General features: G+C 50.4%; 1 protein-coding gene across 2 annotated transcripts in view; it reads left to right on the top strand.

The window, feature by feature from the left end:
• The window catches only part of CDH23 (cadherin related 23), a 180,162-nt gene that overhangs the window by 83,369 nt on the left and 76,713 nt on the right, over nt 1–20,080 (top strand). For both annotated transcript variants that reach the window (XM_086901349.1, XM_086901350.1), the window contains 3 exons: nt 1,908–1,986; nt 10,553–10,665; nt 12,601–12,789. In XM_086901349.1, coding sequence (XP_086757475.1) covers nt 1,908–1,986; nt 10,553–10,665; nt 12,601–12,789 — 381 coding nt within the window. The remainder of the gene's footprint in view (nt 1–1,907; nt 1,987–10,552; nt 10,666–12,600; nt 12,790–20,080) is intronic.

The following is a 20,080-nucleotide window of genomic DNA, read 5'->3' as shown; positions in this document are numbered from 1 at the left end:
GGCTGCAAGGAGAACGGAGAGGAGCCCCAATGCCAAAACCCAGCAGCACGATACTATCATCACGGGCCTGCCAAGGGCAGAGGGTGAACCTCAGCATGGTCCCTCACAGCCCTCATTGCTGTGATCAGATGTCTGGGTAATTTCTGTCCTGTGGGCATCTCTACGGCACACGCTGCTGAGATTCCCGAATGAGATTTCCCTCTCCACCCCTCCCAAACTTCCCCCGCTGCCACATCCGAGTTCATCCCTTTATCTCTCCCTCCAGCCCTTCCCCTTGGCTCCTCCAGGAGGGGCCTCTCCTGCTGTGACAGGGACGGGAGGGGGCTCTTATCTGTCCCATGGGGATGGGAGGTTAGAGGTGGCATCGAGTTTAACTCTGCTGAACATGAGTGTAATGTATAATATAATACATCATATATAATAACTCATATAATACAATATATAAAATATAACACAATTAAATACCTATATGTACAGTACAGTATAAAGTACAACACAATTATAATTTATTATAATTCAATTTAATAATTTAAATTATTAATTTAATTTAAGCAAAAACTATGCTGGGACAGAGCACACTGAAATGGATCACCCCTTTTTGCCCTCCTTCCCACCTCCCCTGTTCCACCTGCTCCTTCCTCACTTTTGCAGTGTTTTTTCTCTCCCTGTGCTCTTGGGAAAGCGCAGTTATTGTCAGTAATTTAGAGGCTCTCCGGGCGGCTGCTGAGCCTCACCAGCCGAGCGCTGCTCCGAGGCCAGTGACCTGGGATTTATGGCTAATGTTCTCAGTTAATAACATGGATTTACTTAAGGAGTCCATTGAAATGCCCTCGGAGATCAGGGAACGGGCAGCCTGCCTGGCCCTGGGAGCCTTCTTTATGGCCCAAAGCAGCACTGAGCCCACAGGGACACGGATCTGGAAGCCAGGGAGGACGGCAAGTCCCTGCTTTCCACCGGTGATGTTTCTGCCACAGCTTTCCCTTTGGCCTTCAAATGACGGATTGCGGGGCAAGCCGACCCGCTCTGCTCCCTCGTTAGATATGCAAACGCCTCTGCTGACATTTCCTTTGAGGGGAAGAAAAAAAAAAAAGAAAAATTAAAAAATTTGCTGCTTTCCTCACTGTTAATAAGCCAATGAAAACAAGAACAGCTGAGTTGTAAATTTTTTCACGCTACATTAATTACGGGCGCGCGCGTGTGCTGGTATTCACAGGGGCTCGCTGCACTGCGGCGGGGGAAGTTGACTTATGGAGCAGGGTGTTTTTATTTTGAGAGCTAAACAAGAATTTTGGGCCCCTCTTAATGTTCTTCTTGTCAGTTCAGGGGGACTCTTGGATCTTTCTGCTGGGCTATAGGAACAGTGCGTCCTGCAGGATGGAGGATGAGGTGGGTGAGCTGGCAGCTGGCAGAAGCTCCTGCCTGTGGGCAATCCCTGGTCCTCAGCATCTCTCCAGCCCTCCTCCTCCTCCTCGAGGGGCTCAATTAAAATCTCTGCAGCTCAGTTAGCTATGCAGCTGGATGCTGATGGTCAGTGTGAGCAGCCCTTATTGCTTGGGGTGCCTCATTTGAGGAATGCAGAGGGAGAAGGAGACAGGTTGAAACTGGGAAGGCAGTGGCAGATTAAACTGGTGCAGTGACCAAACTGGAGGTGGTGGTGAAAGGGAATTGTGTCCTCCTGGTCATGCCCTCAGCATTCCCAGCTACATCTGGGGTGGGCTAGCAGAGTGCTGCTAACCAGAGTGACGAGCAGTGAGCCTGAACTGCTTCAAGGGCAGGCAGTGGGACTTTTCTGTGGCCTGCCACATCCTAGGATGATTTATCCCTCAGCACCTGGCCCAGGGTGAGAGGTGCAGGTAGTTCTGGCAGCCCCAGCAGTGCTGTGACCCCTGTCCCTTGTCCCTCCCCAGGGTACCACCGTGCGGATGATAACAGCCGTGGATCAGGACAAGGGACGTCCTCGAGGCATCGGCTACACCATCGTCTCGGGTGAGTCTGGGGAGCACAGAGGGGACCCCAGCAGGGACATCTTCCACTCACTGGCTCAGGTTGCTCCAAGCAAATTTTCAATATCTCACATTGAAGCCTTTCACTCCTAATGATGAGCCACAAACAGCTCGGCTTCGCACAACGCCTTGGCACGGAGTTTCTGTTCCGGGAGGGAATCGGACTGAGTATGGACTGAAGGGCTCCTGGTGGTTTCTGTGGCGTTTCCCAGGAGTTTCAGAAGATATGATGCAAGGACTGGGCCCATGAGGGCGCAGAGCTAGAGAATGAAGCTTAATTAAAGTGGTGGTGGCTTTCATGTGCCTTCTGACAGGCACATGAGTGAGTGAGGGGCCAGCTTGGTGGGTGTGGGTCGTAACCCTCTTCTTGGCATCACTTTTGGGGGTCTTCTTCCCAGCAAGAAACAGCAGCAGTGCCTCCCCTTCCCGCTGTGCCACATGCTCTGGGTGCTGCCTCCACGTGCAGGAATAATTTCCCAGTTTCTTTTCCTTAAAGCCCAGCCATTTCAAACCCTCTTTTAATCAGCCTCAAGGGTCAAGGTGATTTCACCCTGACTTTCAAGTCCACTGATCCTGACTGCAAGTATCCAGCCTTTGAAGATGCGAGGATTATTTATTCCTCTAATTCCCTCTGCAATTTATTCGAGAGATTCTGCCAGATTGTGAGTATCAGCTGGCCAAGGTGCAGCAGGGACTGTCTTCTGGCTGATACAGGACCTTTTTCCCTAGAGACTGGACTGAAACATCAATCTAATTTTGCAGAGGTTGCTGAGTTAGGGCGAGGATGGTAAAATAGCTGTCAGCCTGGCCATCCTGGACGGCCAGTGGGGTGGTGGAAGGGGAACCAGGACGCTCTGGGATGCAGGTAGAACATGGAGATACCTGCAGGCAGATCACTGCATCTGCTTGTGTATGGCAAGAGCTTATCCCTTGCCTACAGCCCTGCCTGGTGGGGGCAGCTCTCCCACTGGAGGATCCAGCAGAACAGATCAAAAAGGTGATTAAACTACTTTGCACTATTTTATTTTTTTTTCCCCAAACATGAGAATTACGAAGTGTTTTCCTAACTATCCAGGAATCTTTCTCCTGTGGTCACCGGGGTCTTATGGAGAAGGGGCTGGATGGGAATGATCAGCCTGTGGGACAGAGCTGATTTTACTTTCTGATGTCTGAGAGTCCAGACACAGGACTGGCATCTAATGCACTCCCAAAATCCTTCTCACCCAAGGCAGGCCATTTGCTTTTTGGCAGTCAGGTAAAGCCTAATTAATTTCTCATTATCCTCAATCACAATGGTAAAGGTCAGCAAGCAGATTTTTGTGCCTGAGCTGGAAAATTTTTATGGCAATTTTGCAAAAAAAAAAAAAAAAAAAAAAAAAAAAAAAAAGCCTAACATATGGGAATGGGGAAGCAAATTAAATTAGAAACCAACCGTAAGCAAAAGTGAAAGTGGCTGGTGGAAATAGTAATTAAACCTGGCTCTTCAGCTCCCTTCCAGCAGTGATGCTGCTCCCAGTCCCCAGCAGGGATGGGTGATGCCTTTTCCCAGCTCTCAGAGTTTTTTGGGCACAGGGTTAGCATGTGGCTGGTCTGATTCTGCTTTTTTTTTTTTGGCTGGTATATGCATTAGCAGAGAGCTGAGAAGCAACCTGGCCGTTCATCATCCCTTCGGTGTTAATGCCCAAAGCGTTGGTACGATTTGGAGGTGGGGTTTAAAAATTAATTTGGAATTGCTGCTGTCCTGTTGGGCTCCATCCCTCGGGCAGCCACGTCTGGGCATGTACTGCAGCAGCTCTTATTTATACAGCTATCTCCAGCACAAGGTCCTCCTGTGACAGGAACACAATAAAACTAAAAGATTAACCATAACCACATAAAATAAGACTTGAGATCTAACTTTGTCCCGCCAGCTTACAAAGCTGTTAAGGTTGAGATGATGGAGGAGCGCTGGTGTAGCTGTGCCATGGCTTTGGCTACTTGTCCTTCCTTGCATTGGGAATCATTTCCACGTCTAATAGGGAAAAGCCATTGAGTTGTTTCTTCCCCTTCCTTCCCATCAGAGTGTTTTAACCCCAGGAAAATGCACTTTTTCCCCTTGCACTTTACAAGGAGCCCAGTTGAAAAAGAAATCCAAACTGAGACCTCACAATTCAAGCCCCTCGTGCCAACAGGCTGGTCAGTGCCAGGGCTCCCAGTGCTCCAAAGGGTGTCCCTGCTGCTCTTCCTGTGGCCAGAGCCCTGTGGAAGCCCTCCCTCCCCGGCTGCACTGACAGGTTGGAGATGCTCAGCCGCTCAGGTCAGGACTCTGTTTGAAGGACAGATAATTAATCCAGCAAAGTAATCCACAGCTCCTTTTTGGCAGATTTATGGAGATAGCCTCTGTACCGGGGACTCTGCCTCATCATCTTTCATTTTCCAGGCAAAGCGAGTGACTTGTTGTATAACACGACCTGTTCTAGATAAGGCTTTTCATTTAGGGGAACTCTCCGGGCTAACAGAGATTGATTTTCCCGGCAGAAACCGGGAGGGCCCTGGCGTTTTGGGCAGGATCAGCCCTGCAGACGGCAGTGTGTTTTCACATTTGCTGCCTCTGCACATCGCCTGGGGCACAGGGAATCCTCTGGCTCCTTAAGGGAAGGATTTCTAGCCTGAGTTAAACAGCAATTTAATTAATAGGTGGGAGGAGACTTTAGCCCGTGAGCTAAAGGAAAACGCATCGACTCACGTGTTGCTTGCTAGGGGTAAACTTTGGGCATCATTTATTTCCAGGCTAGTCAGGACACTTGGAGCCTTCTGTCAGGAGGATGTGAAGGTGACCTGTGCTGCTTGGGCAGGCACTGAAGGGTTAAGCCAGGGACAAGGGTGCCACATGTCAGTCTCTGCTCGCCTGACACACTCCAGGTACGGTGATGGATGGGCAGCGGGAGATTGCACAAGGGCAATCTGTCCGTCCTTCCTGGGGCTTGGAAAGTCCTTCAGGAGAGCAGGGAGTGAGCTTTCAGTCAGAGATGGTCCTTAGGGGGCTATTCACAAACCCTTAGGGTGGGGTTCTGTTCCCCCACCAGGTGGATTGTTTTATTTTATTTAATTTCGGACTGATGCGGTTTCTAGCAAAGCCTCTCTTCCCTGAACTGGTGCATCCCAAGGAAAAGGTGAATTAAAAATCATTATTTGCACAATGCAATAGAAGCATGAGTTTCAAAAGTGCAAGGGAAGCTAAAAAGAATTGTTCTCCATCTCCTGGATTTCCTGCTAAAGAATAAAATGCCATCTGTATAATTTTATTCTATGTAATATACATACATATATATATATATGAGTGGAAAATCAGTGTAGTAGCTCTCAGAACAAGCTTCCCATGCTCATATGAGAGCCAGAGTGCCCCACTGCCCTCCTTACGAAAGTGCAACATGAATCCTTGAGGAAAGGTCAAGTGGCCAAAGAGGTCTCTGTGAAAAACGAGGTTCACATATCTTTCATATAAAATTTAAAAAGTTTAATAGAAAGACAATTAGGAGATAGAAATGAAGACCAAGCCCCCAGCCTCCATGGCCTGACTTGATAAAGAAGGCAGAGCAATGCAAACCGCTTCCCTAAAACCCTTAAACCGGAGGTGGGGGAGAACCCTTGGAAGTGGGGACCTGCCCGTTTTGCTATTCCCTACGTGGCTCCAGCTTTTTCCCACATTTGGCTTGCCCAGTGAGCTGCTGGGGTGTTGAAGCCCTCGTAAATCACACCTGCTGGGAGCGCCTTCCCGCCTGATTTAAGGGCAGCCGTCACAGCGGAACGCTTCCGTAGGAGGACACGCTGATGGGTGGAAAAGTGCCTGGCGCCCGGGTTATCCATCAAAAGCTGTTTTTTCCCACCCTGCCAATGCAAGAGGATGAGGCAGCACAAAGCAAAGATGGTGTCTGCGGTCAAAGCCCCTCTTTCCTCGGCTCAGTTGCTCCCCATCTTCCTCCACGCTGCTTTTTTTGCCGTCGCGTTGGCACCTGGCTTTGGCTCCCTGGCAATCCGGGAATCATTGGGAAGAGATATGATTTGGGATAATGGTTTGCGTGGCAGGTGGTCCCCCAGCAAATGGCCCTGGGTAATTAAAACTATACATTCCCTTTTATGTGTAAATAGGAAACAAAAGCATCTCTTCTGTTGAATTTCTGGAACTTCCTGTTTAACTTCTCAGGATTTAATACGTTTTCAAGGCTGAGCAACCTGGTCTAGTGCAAGGTGTCCCTGCCCGTGGCAGGGGCTTGGTATGAGATGATCTCTAAGGTCCTTTCCAACCCAAAACAGTCTGGGATTCAATGTTGACAACCAGTGGAGAAAGATGAACCTGGACCACCTCTGTTCATGTTGTGGCCAGCAAAAACAACCGGCTCTGAGATGGCTTTTAATGGAGGAATTTTAGAAAGCTGTGGAGCCTGGAGATGTGAGGTTTATGTCAAAAAGCCCCTTTTAGATGGCGTGGGGGAGTGATAGTTGAGGTCTGAGCCTCAGAATCCTTTTGTGTGAAGAATTACACTCAGAGCAGAAACTCTGCAGGTTCTGTTCTCCTCTGGTGCTTGGCCACAGCTCCCAGGAAACCTGGGAGGTGGGGATAAATATCTCCTTTTATTTCCTTGTACTGTACATTCCGACTTAAAAACAGAAACTTTTGTGCGCGCATTTGATGTGAGCTCCTTTGGCGGCTCTGCAAAATCAGGAGTTCTGCTGGTTGTGCTAGAATAGACAGGATTCTAAAATCTTTTGGGAAAGATACTAAAAGATACTTTGGGAAAGATACTAAAAAGGCCTGTTTGCAGGGCAGGAATGTGAGCAGGAGCGCTGGCACACAGCTTTGGGCTCAGATCTGCTATCCCAGAGAGCTGCATCTTCCCAGAAGAGCAGCAAAACCAAAGTCCTGAGCAGGAGAAGGGGGCACTGTTTTTACACAGCACCTCAATTTCCCAGTTGTAATAACCAGTTTTCCTTTGGAAACGACTTGTTGCCTTGGAATTTAAGCACGGGGCGAGGTCCCTGCCCTGGCAATGCTTCCCTGCCTGCGGCCTGGGGGCAGAAACTCAAGGTGAGGAGCAGCGGTGCTCACTGGCAGCTGATGGACTATTTATACGCTAATAACTGTGTCTGTTGCTGACTCCGTGAACCACATCCAACAGCATCTATTTCGGTGCCCGAGGAGCCCTGACGGAGCACATTTTGATTAATAAATTATCCGGAGCAAGGTGTGTGATGGGTTCCCCTTTCACATCTCGTGAAAGTCACCCGCTCCAAGTTCAGCGGCGGCTTCCCAACGTGAGCAGCCCTTCCTGGTGGGAAAATTATCCTGCCCTGGGAAAACAGCTTGTCCTGACTGACAGGCAGCTCTTCACTAGAGCAGGGCAGTAGCTGCATCTCTCCCTCCAAGGGATTTGAAAGGTGCTCAAAGGCTAAAGGGGTAGGGAGGAAGGAGGAGATATTGATGGGGTTTTCTTTTTTTCCCTTTTTTTTTCCTTTTTCTCTCCCCTCCACCCCCTTCCTCTAGGTTTGAGCCAGTACTTTTAACGGCCTTTTAAAACTGAGAGCTTGGTTGAGGGCAATTAAACATTATGGCTCTCATCTATAAAACCCCTCGTTATAGCAGTGTTTCTCTGAAATGATGCCTATGCCACCGTCCGTTCCTCAATGAGCTTGGAAAAACACTCTGAATGGACTCCTGTGATCCATCCCAGTGCTCCCAACCCAGCATCCCGTCAGTGCCTGCCTTCCCAGGCCCCTGCCCGGCTGCAGTGTATGCAGGAGCTGCTGCTGTCCCTCTACCTGCACACGGACAGATGGATGGGAAGCTTCTCCTTCTTCTTGACCCTTAACAAAAAGCTGGGTTTGTAGGTCTTGAGTAAGCCTGTTCCTTGCCAGGGGGGAGCAACAAGTCTGCCAGAAGTGGATTCATGCTGCTGTCCCAAAGTTCTCAATATTTTTCTTGTTGTCATTCTCCCCTTTCCCTCTGTCTTTCTGATATTTAAAACATTTTCTGCTTTGTTTTCCTTCTCTCTGCCCCCACTTTTGCTACTCAGCCTTTCCTTTCCCATCCTTTAATTTCTGCCACATCCCTGCTTGTACCTCTGGTCTCTCCAGAGAGAGGAAAGACAAAATTGGCTAATTTTCCCCCCGCCCTATTTTGTTCTTTCCTTTGTTCTCAGTAAAGTGAAGGCACATGAAAATGATCAGAGAGATTTTGGCAAGGAAAATGTCTCAGGAAATGGGCATTGTTCAGCAGTGTGATGGCTTCAGCAGGGATCACTGGTCAGAGCAGCGAGGAAGTGTTGGCTGGAGAGGTTTTGGAGACACCTCTTGCCCTAAATTTGCAAATGTGCAAAGCCAGGAATTCTCTGAGAGTAGAAAGGAAGCCCCAGGATGAGTATCTGATGGTGCTGGGTAGGCTGAGCCAGAGAAAAGTCTCTGATGTGCAGCCTGGGAGGCCTTTGGGTTCCCAATTTAGTTGCCCATCCTTCAACCAGCGACTGTGGCTGTCGAAGTTTTGTATTTTCCCATTTTCAAATATGAAATGCATAACCATTTTTAGGACATGGGACACAGTGCCGTGTTTAGTCGAATTCCTGCCCTATTGACCTAATCCCACTAAATTCCATTGTCCCAGAACTTTATATTAGGGGGAGGTGACCCCAAGGCATAAACTTTACCATGGCAACCTGGTGTCCTGGTGCATTTAAGCACCTGGCAGCACAATCCAACCCATCTCATGGAGTGTCCTTCAAAGCTGGGATGAGAAGAAGCTTCCTAAGGGGTCAGCCATAAATTACAGAGTGGGAAGTCAGGATGGAAAGAGGAGAATTGTCCGAGGGAGGAGCCTGGAGATCTTCATGTCCAGCAGCAAAAGATCAGGGAAAAAACCCTCAAGGCTGTTGCTAATATTTTAAGCAGCCTGGCATCAGCTCATTAAGCTGTGAGTGGTCAGTGGGGCATTTGGGATGGAGAGAAGAGAGGAGCAAGGGCAGGAATGGGAGGAATTGGGTCCAGGAGGAAGAGAGAGTGGCTGAGTAAAGGGGAGGAAAGGTGTTGAGGCTCTTAGGGCTCTGGGGGAGAGAGAGGGCAGGTGGCTCCTGGGGTGGGAGGCAGGGGATGGCCGGACCCCAAGGCTTTGGCCATCCTGAGAAAGGTGCAGCTGTGATCAAACAGAGGATGGAAGGGAACAAGGTGGACGGTGAATGATGGGAAACAACTTTTCGTGGCAGCAGATCCGTCTTGCAGCTCCCTTCCAGGGAAATGACAAATGCTGTGCGTGTTTGGTTCGTGCTGAGACGTATTGAGAAGACAGGATTTATTTTTTCCTTCCCTTCAGCTGGGGTGACTGGAATGTACCTGCAGGGTTTCCTGGCTCCCATCTGCGTCTGGTTCAGGGGTTCCTGCGTGCCTTGAGATGCTGAGGGGAGCTGTGTGGGGTGACCATGTGCCTGGATACAACCTCCTTGGTCATCACTAATTCAGCAGCCTGCTCTGCTTTGGTGTCAGGCTGGTGTCAGGTGTCCCAGGCTCCACACACCAACTGCTGGCTTTTGTCTGGCTCACAGGGAGAGCACCTGGAGTGCATTCCCGAGCAGGACATTGTCCTGGGAGAGCACCTGGAGTGCAGGACATCGTCCTTTTCGTATCTGCTGGCCACGGCACCCGAGCATCTTGTCTTAATCCTCCCTGGGGGACTAATTCCAGAGGAGGATTCAAGCTGGGGAAGGATGGGCTGGGCTGGGATGGGAATGGGAATGGTCTGTGGAGGCAGCCAGGCATGCTGGCTGCTTGCTTGCATGTAGGGACAGGCACAGGGGCCAAATTTGGCTCCAGTAGGGGAAAACCAGGCAGCTGCACAGGGTCAACACTTACGGCAAGAGCATAAAAGCAGGGCAAGTGACTACACTATTTTACTGATATTTTCACTGGCTTCAAATGCATCCAGCTAAGAAATTCCTGAGCTGCGTGAGGCTTCTCTATTACTTGATAGAATTTTTTTCTTTCTTTAAGCTCTGCAGCCTCTCCTTCAGTACATGTGGACTTGTATCCCTCTCAGCCCCACAGCTCAACCACTGCCTGTTATGTGGAGAATTCCTCGTGAGCTTGGTCCATCTGTGCCTCCCTGTGAATATCCTGGACTGATGTCCCTTAACTCCTGTATTTCAGGAGAGGGGCTGTGCCCAACCCACCACACCCTGCAAATGCAGGTGGTCACTCAGAGGGGAGCAGCTGGATTTGGTCCTTCTTTCAGCTTTGCTGTTGCAGATTTTAATAAATAAAACCCTTTGAAATTCTTCAGCTGCCTCCAGCACTGGCAACTTTTGGCTGTGGAAGGAGAGCTCCATTTTGAGCCCTAAGCTGGGACAGATGAGAGGAGAAGAGGAGTGTTGCAGCCATGACATTTTAAAGCACGTTGGAGTGGTGTCTTAGGATCCTGGAGCCCACTGCTTGGAGCTGGTCCCCTCTTGCTTCCCTCCCTGTTTCCTCCAGCACTTTCTGGGTTCAGCTGTGCCGGCTGCTTGTGCTCACATTCCTGTTATTTTTCTCAGGTAACACCAACAGCATCTTTGCACTGGACTACATCAGTGGAGCTTTAACCCTGAATGGGCCCCTGGACCGGGAAAATCCCTTCTACAGCAATGGATTCGTCCTCACAGTGAAGGTGAGACCTGCTCCAGCCGGGAAGAGCAGGATGGGGAGGACATCCTGCCTGGGGACACCCCCTCCAGGTAGCGCTGCAAACCTGGGATCTGCTGTTCTCTTGGGCATCTGGAGCCACGATGTGCTGTCCAAGTGAGGCACTAAACGCAGCCCACTTGTCTGGTGGCCCAAAACACGATTCACTCAACATGGATGTATGAGGGCATTTTTGCTGTCCCGCCCGTGGCCGTGCCTGCTGGCAGCGTGCAGGTGCCCCAGGGTTGCATACAGCACCAGACACATACACAGGCACCTGAATTGTGCCTACTTTTGCCTGTTTTCCCTCTTTCTCCCCACCAAAACCCTGGATAAACACGACATTTCGTCTTGTCGGCAGGCAGTGGTGTAACAGGGCATCATCCCCGCCTGCCCGGCGCGGGGAGGGAGCGATGCTGGAAGTTGCCTTGTCAAGGAAAGGCACTGGAGCGTGGCTTTCCAGCCCCACCAGCCCCACCTGAGAGTGGTTCCCTGGCTCTGCTCACAGCCCTGTAATTAAAATCAATACCAAGCTGGGCAGCTGGTTGGAAACACATTTGGAACTATAGATTCTGCTGGGCTGGGGTGGGGAAAAATCAGCAGCATAGGAAGGGTCATTGATTGGGAGGGAGGCAGACAGCACATCACCTTCTTGTTTTAGCAAGTGTGATGCTTCCTTGGAGGTGGGCAGAGGGACGAGAAATCACCCCTCTAGGTCCCAGACACAGTTCATACCATGGGGCTTTGTGTGTGAGGAAGAGATCCTCACCCATCCCTGGTATCATTCAGGCTTTTACAGTTTCAAAAATCAAGAGGGGGAGGGTTGTCTGGTTTTAATGGGGACAAAAATATCTGTTTAATCTTGGAAAGGCTTGTGAGCCTGAAAACTCGCCCGTTTTCCTCCCTGCATGACAATGGAGTTCCAACCATATTCTGTTGATCTGATAGATTTCCATGTCCTCTCCCCACAAACTTCGCATCCTCCCGCAAATGCCAGCTCTCTGCGTCCCACATCCCCGGGACCCAAAATGTTCTCTGCTGCACTCATCCTGGAGCACACAGTGAAAATACAGCTGGATTGCTCCTCGCTGGGATCAGCCTGTTCTGCTGTTGTGTGCAGAAGCAGTGAATAGCAATGAGCCGTGTGGGTCGTGATAGCGTTGCTTTTCCATGCCCACAGCAAAGCAAGATTATCCAAAGGACAAGAGGAGGGACTCGGCTTGAAAAGGCTGTTTCATGAGTCTTGCTTCTCTGGCATTAAAATCTGCACTCCCTCCTTTTGGGAAGGCAGAATTAAAGTCCTTCTTGAGACAGAGGTGTGATGTGGACTCATGACTCAGCTCTGTATTTAGACACGTGTTTCCAAACCTATTTTAAGGTCTAAGTCTTCTTTTCCTCTGGCGCCCTAGTTATCCATCCCTGTGTTTTCCAGCACACTGTGTGGGTCACTGTCAGCTCTCAGTCCCCCATCAGGGATGGCAGAGGACAGAACAGGAGTTGTCTCTGCCCCGTTGAGCCTTCCCTTCTTTTCTGGGCTCTTCCCTACATCTCAAAAGGGACATTTTTTATTGTTGTTGTAGTTGTTTAAATGCTCGTGGCAGGGAAACCTCCTACTTGTTCTTGTGTGATTCCGGATTCTGCCAACCTGTTGCATGACAGAGGCAAGGAAGAACTTGGCCACAGCCATCCCAAGGGAAATGTTGTACCCCTGGGAAGGTTTTTGAGAGCGTTGTGGGACAAAGCACGAGTGATGGGAGTTAATGTGTTAATGTAACAACAGCAGTGCCAGTTGGGCATCCTTCCCTGGCAAAGTGGAGGAAGAGAAAGCTGTGAGTCTCTCACCACACCACGCACACTTTCTTCACTGGAGAACACTTTTCTCCCTGGAGAGTAAAGGCTGGCCTGTTTTCTCTCCTTGCAGGGAACAGAGCTGAACGATGACCGCACTCCCTCCAATGCCAGCGTCACCACCACCTTCAACATCCTGGTCATTGATGTCAATGACAACGCGCCCGAGTTCAACAGCTCCGAGTACAGCGTGTCCATCCCAGAGCTGGCCCAGGTGGGCTTTGCCCTTCCCCTCTTCATCCAGGTGCAGGACAAGGATGAGGTGAGGTATCCTCTCCCTGCTTTGCGGGGTAGCGCTGGTTTGGTTTTGGGGTTTTGGGGAGAAGTCGCTGAGGTACCCGTGATGAAGTGCACGGTTCTGTCCCAACACCCACCTTTTCAGTTCTCGCTGCTGCCGGTTTTCTGTGTACCCCAAGCCCAGTTTCCCTCCACAGTGTGCAGGCACTAATGCAGTCAAGATTGCACAGCCCCTGAGAGCCAGAAAATAGGATTGCCTGGGAGGCTGATCCCTGCCTGCTTCTGAGGGCTCTTGTCAGGCAGTGCTTTGCCAGTCTGGTTTAGCAAAGGAGGAGTTTTCCCTCCAGGCTCCCAGGGGGGGAGCTGCCAGGGACAGGAAAGACAAGGATCCCTGAGCTCTCTGTCCCAGGAGGCACGGGTGCTGCTGCTGTCAGGGAGGAGGCAGGAGATGCCCCTCAGATTAGGGAGGACTGGGATATCAGTTCATCACTGCAAACAAGCCAGGAGCACTGGAGGCTCGTTCCTCCCTCGTGTCAGTGGAGCTCCCATTTGTCACGCGCCGACCCGTGCCGTGTTTGGGATTGCAGCCTGTTTTCCAGCCTTGGGCTCCCAGCCTTCAATTACTCTGATTATTTGACTTGTGCAGTTCACGTCTGGCTGCTCCTGTGTGCTGGTTCCACCCCCCAGCCCCGCCACGCTGCCGGGTGTCTGCTCCAAACCAGTGCTGACACCTCATGGTGAGCTGTCCAAAATCGCTTGGGAAGGCACTGCCTGCAGGCTCCTGCTGTTCCCATTCTTCTTCAGGCTGAGCAGGAGATGAGGGGAGAGGGTTTGTCACAATAAATGGGTTGGGTTGGAAGGGAGCTGAAGGATCATCTCGTTCCAAGCCCCCTGCCACGGGCAGGCACAGCATCCACTAGACCAGGTGGCTCAGAGCTCCATCCAGCATCCTGGCAAAACATCGTCAGGATGTTTGCCTGGTGCTTCAAGTAACAGGAAACAAAACATCCCCCAAAATCCTGGTGGGTGAGTTAAACATGTAAATCATTTAAGTTGCCTTTTCTGGCTGAGAAGATGGATTTGCTATTCCCCAGCAAATGCTGAGTGGAGTTCACCCCATCTCGTCGAGCCACCCAGAAATCCCTTTTTTTTTTTTTTTTTTCATCTGAAGTGATTATGACACAGAACTAATAACCTGATGTCACCGTCCAGGAGTTATGAGTTCAGCCTGAAGAGGTGCAGATGAGCTATTAAGCAGATAAAGAGACTGTTTTTTCTTGAAAATGTCAATTGCTAATAAAGAAGATATGGATATGACAGATGCTTAGGATAGCTTCTGAATAGAGCTGCTGTCGTGCTTGCTGAGAGATGTCAGCAGATCCATTCTTGAAGGGCATTGTAACACTTCTGTTTGTGCCACCAGGATGAAGGATCTGTCATTATTTCTGGTTAAAAGCTCATTTTAGTGGAGTGACTCCCATTCAAGAATTCACTTTTCAGCCTTGCTAATTTTAAAATGGGAGAATAAAAAATAGCCTCGCCTTCCCCATCGCACCAGCAAAAAAATTCACGCTGTTCTTTTGATGTATTTCTTTAACTTCCTGAGATTTCCCCAAAAGAATTGGCTGAGATTTTTAAAACTGCTGAGAGAGGATCTCTTTTGCTAAGGGAGTCTGAAGGAGTTTTACTGTACACGTCTTCAGAGACCATCATATAAGCACGGATTGCTTTGACCGTGGCATTATTTTCACTGATAAGAAAGCAGAGGAGAGCTGATTCTTGGAATATCTGGAGGGAGGAAAGTTAGAAGCAATTGGTTACCTTTTTTTCCTGCATTATCCCGTGATGGATCCTCCTTATTTCCTCTCACGGATGCTTGCAACTGGGTTAACTGTCACGGTAGCACTTTTGGGGGGGAAAAAAGGGAGAAGATGCCCAGCTTCTGGATGTGAGATAGAAGCAGGATTGCACCTGCAGCCAGCACTGCTTCCCACAGAAGTATTTGCAGAACTCCGAAGACTCACCAACTTTCAGTGGAAAAACTGCAGAAAGGTTCGATTGTTGCCTGACAATCGACATTTTGCATGCTCAGGTACCCCGTGAGAGCTGTGAGGGTTTTACAAACCATCTGGATTAGAGGTAGCTGGGATGGCAGCGGGCTCTCTTGCCTCTCCTCTTGTGGATGCAGGCGTGGAGGGACGTGTTGGCAAGGACCGAGGTCTTCAGGCAGGGATGTGACTGAGGATGTGGCTGACAGGAGCTGTTCTGGCAGCGCTGGCTTCATGCTGGAGATGACACAACTCATTTGTGTAAGGGGCAGAGGGAAACAAGAAGAGAACTGTACACAACTCCAGGGAAAGCAGGGAGAGAAATAAATGAGAGCAGATGGGTTGAGGACATGGGAAATCAAAACCGGAGTCTTTGGGAAGATCACTTTGCTCGAGTTTGTCTCCTGCCTCCCAGTTTATGTCACGAAATCCTGGGAGAGCCCCTTGGCAGATTGGCTTATTTCCTGAGCCAGGCCACCCAGCCTAGTTCTGGCCCCTCCAGGAAATTCAGGCACTGCTCCTTCAGCCCTCCAGCTTGTTGAGGTCCCGCTGTGAGGGAGCAGCCCACGCTTGGATTTTGCCCCGTGCAGGGGTCCTGTGGGTCTGGGTGGTTTTGGGGAGCCTTCCTGCCATCGTGCCTTTGTAGAGCTGGGGAAAGGGCTGCCACATGGGTCTGGCCTTTAACACGCACTGTGTGGGCTGCCAAGGCTCTTAAACAAGGCTTTTCAAAACCAGGCCCACACAGCCTTTTTTAACCGTGGGGTTTTTGGCCTTTCTTCCTTCTGGTGTGTTTTGCACAAACTGAAATGACGGCTTTTGGAAGGAGTCAGATTAAACGATTCAGCAAAGCACTTAAAAATGCATTTCCCAGGCACACTTGAAAGGCTGTGCTTGGATTTTCCTCTGTGCTGTAAGTGCCTTTCTGTGGCTCGGCTGGCATTAACCTCTCACACAAGGTTCCCGAGCGAGTGCCTCCAAGGAGAAGCCCTTCCTCGGAGCCAGGACCCTGCAGACTCCCAGCTTTCACCCCCCAAAACATGGCATGGTGTTGCTCCAGGAGGAGCTGGCTGGGGCTGCGAGGTGGGATGGTGGGGGCTCCTCAAGAGGGAGGCAACCGAGCCCAGCCGAGGTGGCCCCACTAATGGATTTTGGGTGCAGCCAAGAGGTGTTCAACCAGGTGTGCTGGTGTTCTGCATTGTCTGGGACTTACTGAAAGAGAAATCAGTACACAGGGTTTGCACAGGGTTTTCAACCTGTCTTGCAGAAGGGGTCCGAGCTGCCCCAGGCACGGGGCTGGAATGAGCTGAGCTTTGTGATCCCTTCCAGCCCAGACCGTTCTGGGGTTCTATGAGCCAAGAAAAAAGCATTAATCGCCGTGCAGCTGAGTTTCTCTCCTGGACAGATAGACAGCAGACCCCTGAGCGGCTTTCCCAAGACGTTCAAGAGCTGTTTATGAAAATCCATTGAGGTTTCCCAGTGTTTTGACTGAGCTCAACTGGACACCCCCAGGCTGTGGTTGGGTTTTCCTCTCATTCACATTGTGGTGGCTCAGCAGGGGGGGAATAAATCCTGTGTGTGAGGCAGAAGATTAATGCATTGGCTCACCTGCTTTTACAGCAAGGTTTGTTTCCAGGTTGAGAACAAGAGCTGTGGAAGAGGCTGGTGTTAATTCCGAGGGCTCATCTGCTGCTGGGCTGGTTGATTTGGGGGATGTGTGTGTCCTTTTTGGATATGCTGGTGTTCTGTACCTGGTGGCTTGATGCAGGATCACAGGGAGAAGTGTCAAGGGTTTAGCCATCCAGGAAAAGGAGCAGGGCATCCTTCAGGGCATTCCCCATTCCCTATGGCTCCGAGATGCATGGATGCCTGTTAAGGGAAGCTCTGCCAGGGCATGCCAGGGAAACCAGCTCTCCCATCCCGACTTCCACTCGATTCTCCTCGACTCAGTTGAGTGAAGAGGAAGAAAAGGGCAGAAGCTGTCTGGAGCACTGCTATCGTGGCCTGACATTTTAAAAAATCATTTCGAAACAATTCCCTAAAATAAGCATATCGAGGAAGGCAAATGGGGAATTTGAAATAAGGGAAATCTGGGCCATGGGAATACGCTGTCTTTGCTGCACAGAGCTCCACCAGAGACCCCCACCAGGATATCCTGCGTGCCCATGCGTGTGCAGGTGGCAGTATATGATTCATCCAGAGCATATATATATGCATATGACAGGCACAAGCACTATAAATATGATCTACAAGGCGAGAAACTGTAAAGGGGAATTGACGGCACACGAGTATTCTCTCCCAAAAGTGCCAGCTGCCAGTCGGGCTGAATTAGATTTCACAGGGGTTTTTGCAATACATGGAATTCACCAGCAAATTACCCTTAAAGAGGGAAAATCAATCATTTGGAGCAGAGATAAGCTGAAGGCGAGGCAGCCTCGGATTGATCCCGTCTGTGCAGGCGTGTGTGGAATTCAGCAGATAACCTGGGGAGAGCGGGGAAGGAGAGAAAACTCCTCCAGGAGGGAGGGAACGGGCAAGGACTGACACTTAGGATGGACAAAGAGATGGGAGAATAGGGCTGCTAGCGTGGAGAGGAGGATCAGAAGGGCTGGGGAGCATTTTGCTCCAGGCATGCTGCATCCCAGTGAATTCCTTGGGGATGCAGGAGACAGACACCAGTGCCCAGTAAGCCCTCAAAGGGGTTATTGGAACCAGGTGGGAGAGGGGTGCTGGGATCCCGAGCTGGCTGGGCAGTGGGAGAGGGGCAGGCAACACCCAGAGAGGCTGTTGTGAGTTAAATGCTTTGAAATGGGTGCAGGGAATAACCCCCTTCATGCCTCGGGTTTTCAGGGGAGGGATTAAGTACCATTTGTGTCTGACTCGCTAGAGACAGGCCTAAATTATCCGAGTCCTACAGAAAAGCACTAGTTGCTTTCAAAAAAAACCCCCCAACTTCTTCTTTCCCCTTCCTTCACCTCCACTCCCAAATTCTCAGCTCTTTCCTTCCTTTGTAGATGTCCCAGAATGAGGAATATCAAATTCTCCATAGCTTGTTGTGGGTAATAGCCCAGAAAGTGCCAGGAGGTGACTGGGAGGAAAGCTGTAGTTGCACTGAATTTTGTGCTTCAGGAAGGTGGGGCTCTCCATTTTGGAAAAGCAAATTGCACTGGGGGACCCAAAGGCAGGTCTGTGCTGAGGCAGTGTGGAAAGGACAAACCAAGAGGATTCCCAGACTGCTTTTCCCAAGTCTAGTTCACTTTGTGCTGAAAGTGATTGCAGGAAATTGACCTACCCATGGACCTCAGGGAATGGTGTGGTTGAGGAAGGGTTGTCTGCTTGTCTAGGGATTTGGATTATTTTATTTTTTACTTTGTTTTCTTGTGTAGCCATTGGTAAGTGATGCTAAATATTTGCTGTGACTGCTGGAAGGTAGAATAATTCCTGAAGCATTTTCCAGGTGTGCTTCCAGGAGGAAGGGGCTGAGTGGGAGCATTAGTGATGGATGAAGCCAGCAGGTGAGAGTGGGCCAAAAAAGCAGCGACAGAAATGATCATCCATCCTCAGTCCCAGCTGGAACAGCTGACGTGGCTGCCCCAGCCTCCTGTGGGAGAAGGGGTTTCCCAATTCTTGCTGAACTCTGCCATGTGAGTGAGGATTGGAGATTGGGAGAGCAGATTCTTGTCCATGATTCACAGCCAGATGAGCGTGAGCGGGTCCCACCTGAAGTTTCAGACCTCTGGGATGACAGCTGGACCCTTCTGTGGCATCTCACACCCTCACCTGTCCTGCTGGGGTTCTAGAATGGAATTTCAGTGGGATATCAGTCTGGCAACCAGGCCTGGCAATCAGAAGCTGCCCCAAAATGCTACGAGACCAGCCAGTGGTGGCGTTTTTGGAAGCAGGGAATGGGTGTGAGGTTGGCGTGGCAGCGGGACCACGGCGCGGCTCCGATTACGCGCTCCGGGGAATGCGCGCACGGAGAACAAAGCTGTAATTGTGCCCAACTGCAGCTCCAATTGTCCTTCAGCCGAATCAACACGGAATTTCTGTAGGGTTGTGGCACTGGCTGAGAGATTTGATTGGAAGGAGGCAGTGGGCAGCAGCCTTGAGGCATGGCAAGGGCAAGCCTCGAGTGTTGGCATAGGATGAGAGGAGCTGGAAAACATGTGGCTGCATCCCGGTGTTGGGCAATAGCAAACTTCTCTCCAAAGCCTGCTTTTTTATGGGTCAATTTGTTTCAGAAGGAGACAGGTTTATTGTTGTAGGGTTGCTGAGCTTTGGCAGGCTGCTCCTTAATTTGTGGCTCTAAAGGAAGGCAAAGGACTCAGTTTTGTTTGCAGCGGTGGGGAAAAGCTCAAGCCATGCAGAAGCTGGGAGGTCAGGGGATGGCGAGGGGAATGAGCACATAAAGCAGGTCACTGAAAGCATCCTCATCCTCATCCTCATCCTCATCCTCATCCTCATCCTCATCCTCATCCTCATCCTCGGTGCTGCACGATGATGGTGCTTGGCTGTGAGCGCTGCACGCCAGGACCTTTGAGAGCCCAGGGATGCAGCGCTTGTTTTTCCTCTTCCCTACCACGTTTCAAATCCATTGTTTGCTCTGGGTGGCAGGAGCAGGTAGGAAGGGGTGAGGGAAATGTAAGCAGCTCCCCGTGGCTTCCTCTGGAGTCGGGGGTCCTTGCTGTGAGCTGGGCTTAGCCAGGCCCTTCTGCTGGGCAGCTGATAACAATTTGAATATTCAGATTTGCTTTCAGGCATCCGCAGGGGGCTCGCAAGCTCCGGGAACCAGGAGCAAGGAAAGCAGCATGGGGGCCAAGGCAAAAAAATAAATAGCTGAATAAATATATAAATGGCAACTCGCAGCAGCCCTCCCCAGAGGCGGCTGTATCCCCCTTCTCCAGACCTCACATGGGGAGACTGAGGCACTCGAGGGGCTGCTAATTAGGGGTAGTGGGTATCTGGAGCTGATCTCCTTCCCCAGCTGGAGGGGAATTAATCCACCTGGCTCTCTTCCTGCAAATACTTGGTTTTCTTTTGATGTTTCAACTTTTATCTCATGCTTCCAACAAACTCACTCTTCTCTGGCTTCCAAGAAAATCCCTCGCATCTGGCTGCCACAAAAGGTGCTCTCATGTACTGCAGGGAGGGTGCAGGCCCTGGGAGAGATCCTGAGGGCTCGTCAGCAGAGACAGGCAGAAATTCCTCAATGAAGCAGCTTTTTGTCACTGGTGGGAAATGGTCATTTGTTGTAAATCGACATCCTGAGGA

The sequence above is a fragment of the Cyanistes caeruleus genome, chromosome 8 (genome assembly GCF_971803275.1).
Source record: "Cyanistes caeruleus chromosome 8, bCyaCae1.hap1.1, whole genome shotgun sequence".
In the NCBI taxonomy this organism is placed as follows: Eukaryota; Metazoa; Chordata; class Aves; order Passeriformes; family Paridae; genus Cyanistes; species Cyanistes caeruleus.
The sequence above is the reverse complement of the archived record's forward strand: the minus strand, read 5'-3'. Positions and strand labels throughout refer to the sequence as shown.